Here is a 15,949-nt window from a genome sequence, read left to right as displayed (position 1 = left end):
TCTGCCTCTCTCTTTCTCTCTGTGTCTGTCGTGAATAAATAAATAAAATCTTTAAAAATAAATAAATAAAAATAAAATAAAAATCTCATTTCCCAAACATTGTAGAACTAACCTTATCTTAGAATAATATTGAAAGAATTAAAGCTAGTGCCTTTGGGTGGCTCAGTCAATTAAGCATCCAACTCTTTTTTTTTTTCTTTTTTAGATTTTATTTATTCATTCATGAGAGACAGAGAGAGAGAGAGAGGCAGAGACACAGGCAGAGGGAGAAGCAGGCTCCATGCAGGGAGGCCAATGTGGGACTCAATCCCGAGTCTCCAGGATCACGCCCTGGGCTGAAAGCAGGCGCTAAACCGCTGAGCCACCCAGGGATCCCCTAAGCATCCAAGACTTGATCTCAGCTCAGGTCTTGATCTCAGAGTTGTGAATTTGGGCCCCATGTGGGGCTCCATGCTCGGCATGGAACCCACTTTAAAAAAGAAAGAAAGAGGGGCACCTGGGTGGCTCAGTTAAACATCTGCCTGTGTCTCAGGTCATGATTTCAGGGTCCTGGGATAGAGCCCTAGGATCAAGCCCCTGAGTCAAGTCAGACTCCCTGTTCAGCAGGGACTCTGATTCTCCCTCCCCCTCTGCCTGCTGCTCCCCCTGCTTGTCCTCTCTCTCTGTGAAATAAATGAAAAAAAAGAAAAGAAAAGAAAAGAGAGAAGAGAAGGAAAGAAAAAGAAAGAACTAAAGCCAATAAATTATGCTGTAATAAACCTCTGATAACACTTTTCTTTTTTCTGGTGAGAGATTCCCAACTAGATCATTTCAGTCAAGAGTATCCAAGAAAGTCTCAGTTCTTTGTAAACACTAGCTAGAATATATTGAGTCCTTATTAAGTGCAGATGCTTATTGATTTGTAGACCAATCTTGTAACGGGTGCTATTACTACTTCCAACTGAAAGATAAAGAAACTAAGATTCAGAGTGGTTAAAAGATTTGCCCCAGGTGCCATGAATTCTGAGTGTCCAAGAGAGGACTCAGTCCTCTTTCTGAGTGACCTCAAGTCTGGAACTCTTCACCATCAAGATCTTCAGCCATCATTGGGACATTCGTCCTGTCACTTGCTGCCCAGACCGGCTTGCATCTGCCTTTTCTCAAATTCTGTCCTTTTTGTGATGTTAAATTACTGTTTTTGCAGCTGCTGTTGCCATGAGTGAGAAGGAAATAATTCTATTTATAAAGAAACTTCCAATGGCTTGGAGATGAGGCCTCTCCAGGTCAGGTCCTACTTCTCCTAGTTCCACCTAGTGAACTGTCCCACACAGAAGGCACTGTGTCTAGGAATTGCCATGAAACTAATACCAGCAGTAGTTCAGGTTTCATGGTGTTTGAAATCAGGGAACCAAAGTTTATGCCTAAGGGTTGAGGAGACGTTTCTAACTCAACTAAGTTCCAGGCACTTCAGATAACTTAGCTTTCTGGAATACTCATAACCTTTGGTTAAGTTTGTTATTACTGGTCCAATGTATTTTTTAGTTAAGAGCCATTTTAGCATGGGTGGAGGTAGAATTCGAATCCAGATCTGCCTGGCTTACTACATATATGGTAAAAAGGGGTGGAAAGAAAAGACAGATCCCTGGCCTTCCAAAGACTCTGCTCTTTCTTCCTCCCAGAACTCTGGGTATCTTCCATCATCAACAGCTTCCAGAGCTCCCAGGGTAGAAAAAAGAGAATGGTCGAGAGCTATCCCTAAAGGCCTTCCATCCCAGGCAAAAACCTTTGATTCTATATATAATGTAAATGCACACTTAGGGAAGGCAAAACCTCTGAATCTCTGGGGACCCTGGACAAAACTCTTAGGTTCTATGAGTATGCACTCCTGATCTGTGAAATGGGCCCAGTGAACTACCTGGTCTCCAGAGCTCTGCCGTGATGGTACTGGTTCTCTTCCACTGTAGGCAATGTTGGGGCGAAACAACGGGGAGTCTTCCAGAAAGAAGGATGAAGAGGAAGTTCAGAGCAGACACCGGTTAATCCCCCTGGGCAGAAAAATCTATGAATTCTACAATGCACCCATTGTGAAGTTCTGGTTCTATACCGTAAGCATCTTCCTTTTTCTTCTTCCTAATGGGGGACTGCGGAGGGCCAATGCCAGGTCCACGTGCACCTATGTGGTTTCCTCTGTGAGTCACAATATAAGGATCCAACAGCCAGGAATGAAAGCTTTTCCCAGTGGTTTTGTAAGATGTGTCAAGTTTGCGAGGCAGCTTCCACAGTTTCTGCATTTCTCCTCCTTGCAGAAAATAAAGGAAATGGTAAAAGTGAGAACTAACAGAAATAGAGGTGAGATGAGTATGAGTCTAGTCTAGCAGGAAAATAGATGTCATTTTATAAAACACTTCTGTGTTCTGGATAGATGAGCACTGGATCCAAATTGCCCATTTTAGGTGCCAATCCTGGGTTTGGGGGGACATGTGAAGGCTAAGGGCTGAGCAGAGTGTTAAAAGTAACACCAGGAAAGGTGGGTAGCATAAGTGTGCAACCACTGCCAACCTGGTAGTGTCATCAAACAACCTTTCTTGCTCAGACACAATTAAACAACATGCCAACCAAAGCAGCAAGAACTGCTCAAAGTAACCTACAATCACAGCAGAGATGGTTCAGTGCACACCGTGCAAGTATTTTCTGCCCACGAGATGAAAGATTGTCCCCAAAATATCCTCTGGATATGATAGAAATGGCTTGACTGTTGGTTTTCTACTTTTCATGATATTTTAAGCTGAAAGTGAGCTTGGGCTCAGGTCAGCTTGGTTCTCTCCAGCCACGGTGGCACTGTGCCAGACAAAGGACAGGCGTCTGTATTTTTGGCCTTTCTCACAACCAGCTACACACCAGTCACCTGAGTCAGCAAAGGAAAATCTGAGTCTGAGGCCAAGATGACTCAGATGACCAGATGAGGTGTTTGTGTGTGTGTGTGTGTGTGTGTATGTGTGTGTGTGTGTGTGTGTGTGGTCCCGTATGCTAACAATTAACACTGGCTTCCAATCAGGCTTTCTGAACCTTAGCACTATTGACATTATGTTGAGCGAATAATTTTTCGTAGAGGACTGTCCTGTGCATTGTAGCATGTTTAGCAGCAGCCCTGGCCTCTGTCCACTAGATGCCAGTAGCATTCTCCAGCCCTCAAGTGTGACAACCATAATGTCTCCAGGCATCACCAAGCGTCCCTTTATGGGCTTAGGTTGCCCCCCGTTGAAAACTACTGCTTTAAACTATGGTCTCGGCAGAGGACATAATCAAAATATAAATATTAGATTATTTTTAGCAAAGTAAAAATTCAAATTTATGAATATTAAAAAAGAAAAATACTCCTCTGAAAAAAAGACATACAAAAATAATTTTGATTTATATATTTGATGCAGATATATATATATATATATATACACATATATATTATTTTTACCTTGCAGAAAACGACTTAGTGGTGACAAGCATGCACTTTGGGGTAAGACAGGCTGAGCGCTGAGCAGAAATCCTGTCTATGTGTCTTAGTTTTATTGTGTGACCTCCAATGAGTTACTTCAGTGCTCTGTGCCCAGATTCCTTAAGATGGGGATATTAATAGCACCTACTTTGTAGGATTTAGTAAAGATTAAATGTGTTAAAATATGTAAAACACTTAGAACAGTGCTTGGAACGTGTAAGCATAATATAAATGTAACTGTTTTTTTTCCAAGCCTAGTCACATTGCACAGCAATAGTGTTTTTTATTCATCCATCCACTCAATAATAATAATAATAATATAAGTTTTATCAAGATAATAATTTTACTGCATTTTACACATATTTCTGTCTTTCCTCTTATACCAAGCTACCTCAATTGTCCCAGCCTAAAAGGGGGCTTAGCAAACTACATCCCCATATGCCAAATCCAGTCCCAAAACAAGGCCTATTATTGCGGACTGTGAGCTAAGAGTGGTTTTTACATTTTTAAAGAATTGAAATAAAATCAAAGGAAGAATACTTTATGACACATGAAAATTAAATGCAATTCATACTTCAGTGTCCATAAATAAAGTTTTATTGGGACACAACCAATTTCATTTGTTTACATATAATCTGGCTGCTTTTGTGCTACAACTGCTGAGTCAATAACTTGCCATAAAGGCTGTCCAGCCTGTAAAGCCTTAAAAATTAACTTTCTGGTCCTTTACTAAGAAGATTGCTAATTCCTGATCTAGAGCATAAAGGAATCAGTAGAAGCAATAGTATCAAGAATTATCAATCACCTTTACAAGGACAGGATTTATTTCTCTTATCCTTCCAGAGTATCCCTATCTTTTTATCCTTGATCTTTGTTCAGTATGAACTTTGCTTCCTTGATTCCCTTTGTCCCCATTTATTCAGCTGCAGCAATTTGTTAGCCAAGGAGTCTTTTAAGTCACAAATGACCTGAACGGTGGTTTGCAGCTTTGGCTACACATTGAAACCAATTGGAGTACTTAAAAAAATAAAAATAAAATACCTGGGTTCAATTTAACCTATATCTTTATCTCTTTTTTTAAAGGTACCTGGGTGCTATTCTCAGAGATTCTGACATCATTGGTCTGGGGCACAGCCCAAGCATCAGGATATTTCAAAGCTCCCAGGTAGTTGTGTAATGAGTAGCCAGGGTTGAGAACCACTGCATCAGATAGAGGGCTGAGTTGTCAGCCCAGTATTTTCCAAAGTTTCTGTGATGATAAAGAATTTTGTTAGAAATACAAATCCTGGCCCCATCACAGACCCGTTAAATCAAATCTCCAAGGAGGAGATGAAGAGGCTCTATCTATGTTCAACAAGCTTCCCAAGTGAGTCTTGTGGTCCAGGAAGCTTGCGACACACACACTTTCCTTGTATAATACCCGGCAGGCTGTGAAGTGGCCTCTGGGAAGGAGAGCCTGTATGTCTGGCTCCTTTGTGCACAGCTGACTGTAGACTAGATGCCCCAGTCGTGTTTGGTTGTGTTCACATAAGGACTTTCAGAAATCCATATTTATGTATTGACAAAGCCCAGGCCTCAAGGAAGTACATGGAGATGAGGAGAGATTTTTAATTTTTAAATCTCAAGAGATGCTTAATGGTAAAATTCAGCTTTAGATCAAAGGTCCTACTTGCCTTCGGTTGTGTTCTTTTCTTTAAGAGTATTTCCTACTCTGATTTCAAAAAATATCCCCTTCGATGCTCCCAAGTTTCTGAAAGATGGGACACACCTCATTTTCACAAAACCTCACTTCTGTATCTTAGCAAGTTTCCAGAAGAGCAGGTTGGGTCCTCTTCTGTTCCAAGAAGAAAGGAGGCAGGGATCCAACTGGCTCCCAGATCTGGTTTGCGATGAAAGCCATTTCAAGTGCCCAGCTGGAGAGGATGCCAATTCAAGGTATAAAAGAAGAACCAGGTCAGAGGGCAAGGGATGTGCTCTGGGTTTCTCCAGCAGTGACAGACCCCTTCCACTGTTTAAACGCCATGTGCCCTTCACTCTCCAGCAGCAGTAGGAAAGGCCCACCAGGGATCCATACAACCTGCAGCAATCTTTGGTGCTCACATTGCATAGTTTAGGAGTTGTGTATCCTGCTTAATAGAAAATGTATAAGAAGAATATTTAAGTAATAAAATACAAATCCTTATAGGATTTGCAGTGACTTAAGTAAGAATCATAAGGTTATTGTTTCTGCTCAGAGCTTTGACATTCTACACAGCTTGTTAAAGCCTACAGAATACATGTGTTTGTGTCTACATGCACACACAACTTAAAGCACGTCATGTTAAGGTAACCTGCAGCAAGACCCCATGGATGTTGGTGAGTTCTAAGATAGGTTGCCTCCCAGACGCAGCCAGTCCTCTGATGTGCCATTTAAACATGTTTAAAGCCGTATTTTTGGAAGCCCATATTTTGAGAGTTGTCCCAAAATGTTTATTGTAGCTTGATTCTGGAAAGAAAAGCAGTATAGAATAACTGGGATTTAAAGAACAGGCTGATCATGGAAGAAGCATAAACAATAAGGAGGCACTTTTAAAAAGGAGAGGTATGACCTGTTCACGGCATCAAAAGGAAGCAAAGAGTGAGGTAGGAGGAGACAAGAGGAATGGAAATTTCTTGAGAAAACAGGCAAATAGTAATCTTAGCCACCATTCATTGGGCCTCTACTGTCAGGAAATAGATACATATTCTGCCCCCATGTTCCTAATCCTTCCCAAAGCTCTGTAAGGTCAGTAGCCATCATCTCCAAGTCACAGGATGGAGGCCCAGGCAGGTGAAGTGATTTCTACAAAATGATACAGCTTGGAAGTACTTGAGCTAGGATTTAAATCCAAGTTTCACTGATCCAGGTGTCTGCGTTCCTTGCATCAAACAAATACACTAGACCTGAATTCGGAGGACAGGGGCAGGTTGGAGGAGGTAAATGCTAAAATGCCGAGGTTCTGGAAGAATTGTGTGGGCGTTACTGGGCCTACGTGTGACAAGAGAAGATAATGCTTTGAAATGTTTTGCAGTGAATTGGGTAACATGATTAAAAAACCAGGGCAGTTAAGGAGATTCATTTCTCCTAGAAGTAATGGAATATGATCCAATAAACAAAAAAGAGCAAGCATAAAGAAGGATTTCAGGACACAAGGAGGCTGAGAAAATATTTTAGAGTTTAGCCATTAAAGTCCACTGTGTCCTGAGAAATACTCAAAGGGAGCAGAGAGTAGATGCCAGTGTGTAATGGTGAACAGGAACCACAGGAATCAAATTACATTTTATTTTTTTAAATTTTATCTATTTATTCATGAGAGACAGAGAGACAGAGAGAGAGAGAGAGACATAGCAGAGGGAGAAGCAGGCTCCCCGCAGGGAGCCCAATGCAGGACTCTATCCCAGGACCCCGGAATCACAACCTGAGCCAAAGGCAGATGTTCAAACATTGAGCCACCCAGGCATTCCCCAAGTTACATTTTAACAGCATCCTATGTGATTTCAGGTAGAGCAGACTTCCCAAGTGAGGTTTTCACAGAGTGCTAATGATCCCAAAGGGGAGCAGTGGGACCTGAGGTGTGGACAAAAATGACAGTCCCTGAAGAGGTAGGTGTGCAAGAGCACATCCCTCAGGTGGAGAATGGGCCCCGCTGGCCCCTCAGCCTCTCTGTAGCTGCCCCCATGCTTCTGCTGAATGCCAACATATGTTCACCTTGCAAGAGATGAGAAATTATATGGTTGTGTTTTTAAATGCAGTGAGGTCATGGGGTCTTTAAAAATACCTTTGGCTCCTATTAAGAATTAATGTATTCATTTGATTAAAAAAAGGAAAGAAAGGAAGAGAGAGCGAGAGAGGCCCCATTAGCAGAGAATGCAACATTTCTTTGGCTCTGTAGGGGCTGCTAGTTCCCCTCCCTGTCTCCCAGCCAGGCTGAGCTGTTCTCCACCTGCTAAGCTGCCCACCTGCTATGCTGCCTCCAGGCTCCAGAGTCACACTGTACCTCCAAGGCCTCAACCCTTTGGCCCACCCTGTGTCCTATTTTTTGCTATGTGGGCTCCAAAGAGTGCAGATCAGAGTAAACTCACTCTCATTCCTTACTCACAGTCCCGGGCACCACCAAAGCCAGGAATGCTTTAGTCAACTTAAAGCACTGCCTATTCTAGGTTGAGCTTCTCTGCCATTTCCCCCAAGGGGTCTTTTGCTCCAAGGCCCCCCATTGCTAGACCCTCACCAGTCCTCCTACACCTGCACTCACTCACCTAGACATAACTGAATCGTCCGGTGACAGTCTCCAAACCTAAGCCCTGAGGTTTTCCTCAGACACCCAGCACTTCAGCCAGTTCCGCTGAGATTCGACCTCAGGCTCTCAAGCCTCATGAGGATCACACCCCACTCCAAGCCACAGTTGGCCACACAGACCCATTCCTTCCTATAAATTGCTTTATCTTCTCTTGTTTTCTTTCAAAGCAGCAGAAACTGGGAAGGAATATCCCAGCTTGGACAAGGAAGGGGGGTGGTGTGCAACAGAAAACAGATAAAACCCTCCCAGGGTCCTGCCACGCAAAGCATATTAGAGAGGAGGGAAAAAAAGAAGAAGATGATGATGATGATGACAACAACGACATTAACTCGGGGAAGAATTCAAGTGGAACTTTGAGATAAAGTCCAGTCTATTTTCTTGTGGGTTTGGCCAGTTTACAAGTACAGTATGTGTCTTCCTTTCCTTCCTACAGACATTTAATCTACCTGGCATTCATTAGGCACAAATCCACTGTGTGCCCTAGTTCAAGAACCTGAGGCTCAGGCATGAGCAAGAGGAACCCTGAGAGAAGAGGTTCCCTTTTTAGCCAGAAGGACACGAGAAACTGGGTAACTGCAAAACAAAATGATGCATCATGACACAGAGGTATAAACAAAATACTGGGACCCACAGATACACGTAAGGGTCAAAAGGAAGATAGCATATCACATTATTACAGTCTTTTTACAAAAAAAAGTCTTTGAATAGCTCAGAGGTTCCTTTTGTCGGGAATTCTGAGTCCTGCCTGCTGACCTCGTTCCGTCCTGCCGTGCGGTGGCTTTGCCCAAGGGCAGGGCTCCCGGGTCCTCGTAGCCAGAGCACTCTGTTGTGTTTCCTTACAGCTGGCGTACATCGGATACTTGATGCTCTTCAACTATATTGTGTTAGTGAAGATGGAGCGCTGGCCTTCCACGCAGGAATGGATCGTTATTTCCTATATATTCACCCTGGGAATAGAGAAGATGAGAGAGGTAACTGCTTTCACAAAAGAGAATGTAGGAGAAAGACCGTGGTTAGTTAGGTTTGTGGATGGAAGGGAGAGGGTGGCTGCTAGGGATCCATATTAAGCCAGAAACTGTTTTCTCTAATGCTGCCATAGAAATCATGGGCTTGGCCTTGGGGGCCGCTGACAAATCTGGGGAGACATCACAGTGTGTGTTTATAAGGCAGTCACTCCACACATGCTTAGGATTTGCTTTAGCTTTTGCCCACAGAGCTCTTGCTCCAAGAAACCCTCCAGTAGTCTTCGACACTGTTTACGCCTATCTTCCATGGACTCTAGACACAGGACTTCTCAAATTGCTCCATTTTTTCTACTTTTAACTCCCATGGCAAAGCTTTATTTACTCTGGGACTCTTTGCACACTGTCATCCAACACCTATGATTCCTCAAATGCGTTTCAGCAGCTCCAGGGGTAAGAACTATACTTTCATTCATTAATTTATCCTCTGGTTTATTCCTTCTCAACGTTTATTATGCATCTGCTTGGCACCAGCCTTTCCACCAGCCCTATGCATCAATGAGGTGAAATGAAGATATTTTTTATCCTTCAGATTGAGGGTGTGGGCCCCCTTCTTCTACCCCTACCCCCTTCTTGTAAAAGGAGCCATCATAACCCCACCTGCATAAGGACTTGCTTGAAGTCAGAGCCAGTGTCAGGGGCCAACAGAACGTGAGCTGCTGAAATGCATGTGGTCAAGCAAGAGTCCACCAGAGGGCTCTGCAACCCTGCTCAACAGGCGCCGCAAACTCCCGTTCCCTAGGCTGGAGGGAAGGCTGGCTTGTGCTGTGTGATGATTCTTCTGCATCTCCCCCTGGAACTACAGTCAGCAGGCAAGGTCTTTTCTGGAAGAATCACTCTCTGTCAAGTCCACTGCACCCTCAGGAATTCCGGAACAGTCAGTGAGTGGGAAAATATATTAGGCTCCACAGGAAAAAGGATTCCTACAAATACACAAATTCACCCTTGCCTTCATTACCAAGGCAGACAGGTTAAAAGACCCTTAGGTTTTAGCTCTACAATGTTCTCTTCCAGACAAAAGGATGCAGTATCTATTAGATGCCATTATATTGGGATCATTTTTTAAAATCTCTTAAATATGTTTAGAGCCGTTTAGGGTTTTTAAACTGCTCTGGGGATACTGAAATTCTAATTGGGATGCCCTCATCCTGAGAGTTTGGAGGTGTGTACACTTAGTCCCATTTTATGAGTCTGGATTTTTTTTTTTTTTAATGGATGCGTTGCCTGGCCTTGTTCTAACTAGTTGTCTACTCTCAGGTCTTCCTATTCACAATGCCTTCTCCTCGCTGACCAGGGCTGTGCATTTCCCATCTGTGAAGTGAAAACACTGTAATAAATTTGCTGTGGTCTTTTGTGCAGCGCCCTGAGAACGGAGGCCCGGAGGCCCGCTACTGCTAGGGGCTCTGCTGCTGCTAAGCGCCAGCTCCTCTCCCGTGATTTAACGCCCTGATGCATAATCCTAACCCATGATAAGCAGAAAAGGGAAGGACTTGGGCAGGGAGACTGGAATCCCTCCAGGGACCAGACTGGAAGAAGACAGGGAGCAGTCTGTACTCCACGGACTGTTCTGGAAGAGGCTGCCAAGCAGGCGGGCAGCCAGGAACCTCCCGGCCTGGATATCCATTTCTCCTGAGGCGGCATGTAACCGTGGACCGGGCAGGGCCCTGCAGGCTTGGGTCAGCAGGGGGTCATCCCGGGGTCCGGCGAGGAGGAGGGGCCCCGCCCCGGGCGCAGGGAGGCGCCGACCACCTTCCTCTCCGACCTCGCCCTCCCGGGCCTGGCGCTGCAGCCTCCCCCGCCTCCACCCCACCCCGCTTCACCGCAACCCTGACCCCGGGTCCCTGGGCCCGTCAGAGATGCTCCGCCGCCCGCCCAGGGCCTGAGCACCCCACGGGTCCCGCCTCCGCGTCTCCCGCAGCGCGCGGGCTCGCAAGATCCCGGAAACACGGAAAAGTCTGCAGGCTTCCCGGCCGTGCGACGCACAAGCAGGGCTTTGTGGTTTCACAGGCGGCCCTCCCATTCCCAGCACCACATACTTCCGCGCGCAGTCACCAAAACAAGCCGCGGGGATCCCTCCGGGGCCCGGGACTGTTGACAGCGCGCGTGGGCGGGCGTCCTCCCCCCCCCCCCATCCCCCCGCATCCCCGCGAGGCCCCTGCCCGCAGCCGGCGGCCACGCCCCCTCTCGCGACCACGCCCCCTTCGCGGCCACGCCCCCTTCGCGGCCACGCCCCCTTCGCGGCCACGCCCCTCGGGGCCTGCTGGAGAACTTTCAGGGCCCGGGTCTCTGCGCTCCTTCCCCGCCGCCGCTCGAGCCTTGATCTCTCTTTTTTCTATTTTTATGTTGAGCCTTCCCAAAACTGTTGCCACTGTCTAAAAAATGATGCTGCCAACCTCTGTGTTGACCGGTTGCAGGAAAATGTGGACACAGGGTTAGGAAACCTCCAAGGCATTTCCCTTCCCACCCTCACCCCCCTCAGCCCACACATGGGGAAGTTTTCCTAGTTACCAGGGAGCCCCTGAGAAGCCACCAGGACGACGGCAGTGCAGGAACCCCGGATGGGTAGGACAGTGGTTCTCCACCTGTTGTCACCAGCTTGCCCTGGGGAACCTGTGAGAAATGCAAACCCCCGAGCCCCATACCAGGCACACGGGAGCAGAAACTCCAGGCGTAGGACATAGGACGCAGTAGCCATCTGTGCTGGCGCCAGCCCTCCAGGTGATTCTGAGGCATGCTTGAGTTTAAGAAACCCTGGCCTAGGGTTTAGGAATGTAGCACTGCAGAGGAGAAAGGACTACCAGCTGGCTCTGGTATCTGGTGCACCGCTCCCAAGTCCTCGTCCTGACTTACCAAGACCTCCCTTCCTTAATGTTTGAGGCCAAGGTAAGCCATGACAGGGGACATGAGGATTCGAATAAATAGCTGCAGATCAGACCTGTCCCCGTCTTTGCTTTCCTCCTCTTTGAGAGGAGATCCTGAGTTGGGAAAGCAGGGCTGGTGATGTCTCAAAAAGAAGGAAGTCTCTGAATAAACACAGGGGATGCATGAAGGTAGCCTTGCTATACAGCCTCACTAGGCCTGCCTCCCTGGCTCCTCACATCCAGTGCAAGCTGTGCTGTGGGATGGGTGGCAACTCCCACTAGCCGACTGTGCATTTCATAGAGCCCATGTGTGGCAGCAGAAAAGTCCTTCTGGATTTAAGGTCAGTCAGAGCCCCACCCAGTTGCTAACGATATAGGAGGGAGGGGAGGATTGCTGTGAGGTAGGTGTCTATGTAGCAATAAGTCAACAAACATTTATTGAGAATCTATTATGTAACAGGCCCTAGGGAACAAAGGGTCTGCCCTCAGAGTTTACAGTCTAGGGGAGATGACAGGTAAACAGACACATACAACATATTTACTAATTTCATGTTGTGATAAACTCTTTAAAGCATAAGAGAGGGTAATATATTAGTGACTGACTTGCGGATATGGAGGCCCCTGCAGGTAGGATAGTCAAAGAAGGTCTTCCTAAGGAGGAGAAATTAGAGCAGAGACCTTGAGGATGAGGAGGAGCCAAACATGTAAAAATCTGGGAGAAGAAAATGCCCAACAGAAGGAACAGGTGCAAATATCCTGAGCTTAGAATGGACTTGTTATGCTGCAGACAACACGACTGTGTCTGGAGGTGTGGAATGGCAAGAATATGGTGGGATGGGAAATGAGGACACCGGAAGGAGTTTGGATTTTTCTCTATTTGTTTTGGAAGCTGTCAAGAGATTTAAATATTCACTCATCACAATTTACTTTCGTTTTTGTTGTCATTATTGTTTTTCACGCATCTCTCAAGTCTCTCGCTTTTTTAGATTGTGGTATAATTTACCGGTAAGAAAATGAACAGCTCATAAGGGTCCAGCTTGATGAGTTTCTGTCAACCCATATAACTGTGTAGTCACTACCCAGATCATGGCTTAAGTTTTTAAAGATCATTCTGTGTGCTACTCAGAGAATGGATTGAGGAAGGGTGGGCAGCGGTGATGGCAGGGATACCAGTTAGAAGGATGTTGCAATCATCTGGTTGATGTGATAGGACTTAGAATAGAGTGGCAGCAGTGGGTAGTGGTGAGAAGTGGTTGGATCACATTGTATTTAGAAATAGAGGTGATATTGATGCAATTATGTGGATGTGAAGAGAAGACTGAAGTTGTCCTCCCTGTGGATCTGAGTAACTCAATATGGTGGCATTGAAATGGAGCAGAACTTCAGAGATTTACAGTGCATTAGGAATCAGTAATTTTATAGCAAAGCCCCAATGCATGTCTTAGAATTGTAAAGCAACCCAAAGGATCAAACTTATTGCTTACATTTGCTTCTGGAATGTTTGTATCTGCCTGGCCTAAACTTAGCTCAGTTGTATATTCACAGCATGCAAGTATTCAAGTGGACACAAGTAAACAAAACAAGCTACTGATGTCAACTAACAGGCCGAAGCATTTTCCAACTAGACCAAAAACATAGACTGAAATCAGACCTAACCCCACTCTCTTTCCTGCCTTTTAGATTCTGATGTCAGAACCAGGGAAGTTGCTACAGAAAGTGAAGGTGTGGCTGCAGGAATACTGGAATGTCACAGACCTAATAGCCATCCTTTTGTTCTCTGTCGGAATGATCCTTCGTCTTCAAGACCAGCCCTTCAGGAGCGATGGGAGGGTCATCTATTGTGTGAACATCATTTATTGGTACATCCGTCTACTAGACATCTTCGGCGTGAACAAGTATTTGGGCCCATATGTAATGATGATTGGAAAAATGGTAAGCAGGGTGCTCTGATTCCATGTTATAAATTTGCAGAGGAGGAGTAACAATTATAGGAAGAGGAAGATAATTCATTTGGGCCCGCTGTGATGGTCCGAGATGGCCCTGGGGATGTTTTATTTTTTCATTCCTTTTGAGTGTTTGGGAGTTTGACTACATCCATATACATCACTGGAAAATTAACCATCACTCACCCATTTACTTACTGAAAAACATACACAGATCATCTATTTTGTGTTAAGCACTGGAGTAGGAGTTGTGTATATAAAGGAACTCATTCTGTGAGATCAGAGATGAGAGGAAGAGAAGTAATTGCCATACAGTATGAGAATGCTGTGGTAGAGATGCAAATAAAGTATAAAGGAGAATAGAAAAGACAATGTAGGTCAGGGAAGGCTTCATGTGGCGATTACATTTTAGCTGGATCTTGGAGGAGGTGTGGTATCCACTCCAAGTTTTTAACAGATTTTTTTCGATTTTTAACATTTCTTCTTCTTCTTCTTTTTTTTAATAAAGTGCTTGAAAAATGCCTTTCCCTACACAAAAGGAAGAAAATATAATCTATTTTAGCTGAGTTGTTAGGTTGAATTTGAGTCAGCCCATAAGTTCTATCCATATATCCATGTATTTTGTTACACTACTGGGAAATGATGAGTTAAAAACTGGATTCCAGAATGATACACTTACTTATCGTATTCTTTAAAAAAGAATCTCAAGTGGCAAACCAATATGCCTTCCCAGAAGTAGCTGTAGACTTGCTCCAGCACTCCTTGGCCACACTAGTTTCCAGACTCTCTCCGTAAAGATCCAGCCCTAGAGGGACAGCCCTGGTGTGAACTGAGGTATGCACGAGCAAATCAGCCTCTGCTCCAGACTCACTAGAGGAATTAGAACTAGAAGCCCAGAACCTGGGTGCTTTTATCAGTTACTCCAGTTTTCTAAGTGTCCCTTACTTCACCTTTACAGGACATATGTGGAAAAGCCAAATATGTTCATCCTGCCATGGTAAACACCTGTTACTGAGAAACCTCTATACTAATAACCTCCACTCCACTTCCACTTGTGAGCTGCTGAAAACCCAGCAATTAGTCAATAGATGTCCTTTATCATTCTCACTCAAGTTTTACTATATACATTATTGCTGCTGACCTTTCGGTCAGCCAATCAGTATTTATTATTATTATTATTATTATTATTATTATATATGCGCATATATAACTCTATTGAAATGAATCTTAAATAACCAAGACTGTTCCTACAAAAGCACTGACAAACACATGCAAAGAGGAGAATTTGAATCAAAAAGGGAAGGGTTGTGAGGCTTTAAGCAATTTATTTAATCATCCTTAAGATTTTTACTCACTTAAAGTAATTATAATAAATGCAAGGTTATATCTTGCAAGGTTGTTGGGATGATTAGAAATAACAGTTTCTAAATAACTAATGGTATCTGGATCCTAGTAAGTAGTTGATAAATTGTGTCTGTTATATTTATGTTGTTAAAGTACAAAGAAAAGGAGAGCGGAAGAATTGGTGAACATGGTTGGTCAGCTCTATTCTTAAATCTTTTGTACAAAAGCTTGAGATTTATAACACCAACATTGTTTAGGGGAAATACCAGCAAACCCATTCTAGAGAGGGAAACTTGAATTCAACAAGCTTGATTTATTTACCCAAAACTGAATCCCAGTTCAATTGGGGTTTTTGACTAGATATAAAATGTGTATCTGACTCTGTTGCACAGCCTGTTATATAATCTTCTCTGTATTTTAGTATGAATTTGAGATTGTGGTAAAGATTCGTATGTCTAGAAGCAGAGACTCTCAACTTAGAGTCTTTGGGAGAGATTTAGGAGAAAGAATTGGTGGACCCTCCACCCAATTTATATCTAAAAAATACGTGGACGTATGAATTTCCTGGACAGAGAGGACAAGCTTTCACGAGATTTCCAAATGTATTCTCAAATGAACCAAATGAAAGTGAAGAATTATAGCAGCTGCAAAATTAACCAAGTTTTCTCGACCGGGACCCTATTGATTTTCAGATTAGATAATTCTTTGTTGGGAGGACCATTTTGTCCATCATAGGATGTTTAGCAGCATCACTGGCTTCTATCCACTAATGCCAGTAGAGTAGGTGCTCACACACAAGTACACACACACTCTTATGACAACAAAAACATCTCCAGACATTGCCATATGTCCCCTGTGGACACAATTGCCCTCTGTTGAAAACTGCCACAGTAAACAATTACATAATCTGATGGCTTGGTTTTTTCTAATTGATTGGTTGCCTTGTTCTGTTTCAATAAATAAGATCTGAAGTCTCAAACCAGCCAAATATATT

At 44.3% G+C, this 15,949-nt stretch overlaps 1 protein-coding gene across 30 annotated transcripts in view; it reads left to right on the top strand.

Moving 5' to 3' along the window:
• The window catches only part of TRPM3 (transient receptor potential cation channel subfamily M member 3), an 862,465-nt gene that overhangs the window by 795,036 nt on the left and 51,480 nt on the right, over positions 1–15,949 (top strand). For all 30 annotated transcript variants that reach the window (XM_072762579.1, XM_072762569.1, XM_072762536.1 and 27 more), the window contains 3 exons: positions 1,944–2,084; positions 8,628–8,756; positions 13,349–13,600. In XM_072762579.1, coding sequence (XP_072618680.1) covers positions 1,944–2,084; positions 8,628–8,756; positions 13,349–13,600 — 522 coding nt within the window. The remainder of the gene's footprint in view (positions 1–1,943; positions 2,085–8,627; positions 8,757–13,348; positions 13,601–15,949) is intronic.

The sequence above is a fragment of the Vulpes vulpes genome, chromosome 1, assembly GCF_048418805.1.
Source record: "Vulpes vulpes isolate BD-2025 chromosome 1, VulVul3, whole genome shotgun sequence".
Taxonomy (NCBI): Eukaryota; Metazoa; Chordata; class Mammalia; order Carnivora; family Canidae; genus Vulpes; species Vulpes vulpes.
The sequence above is the reverse complement of the archived record's forward strand: the minus strand, read 5'-3'. Positions and strand labels throughout refer to the sequence as shown.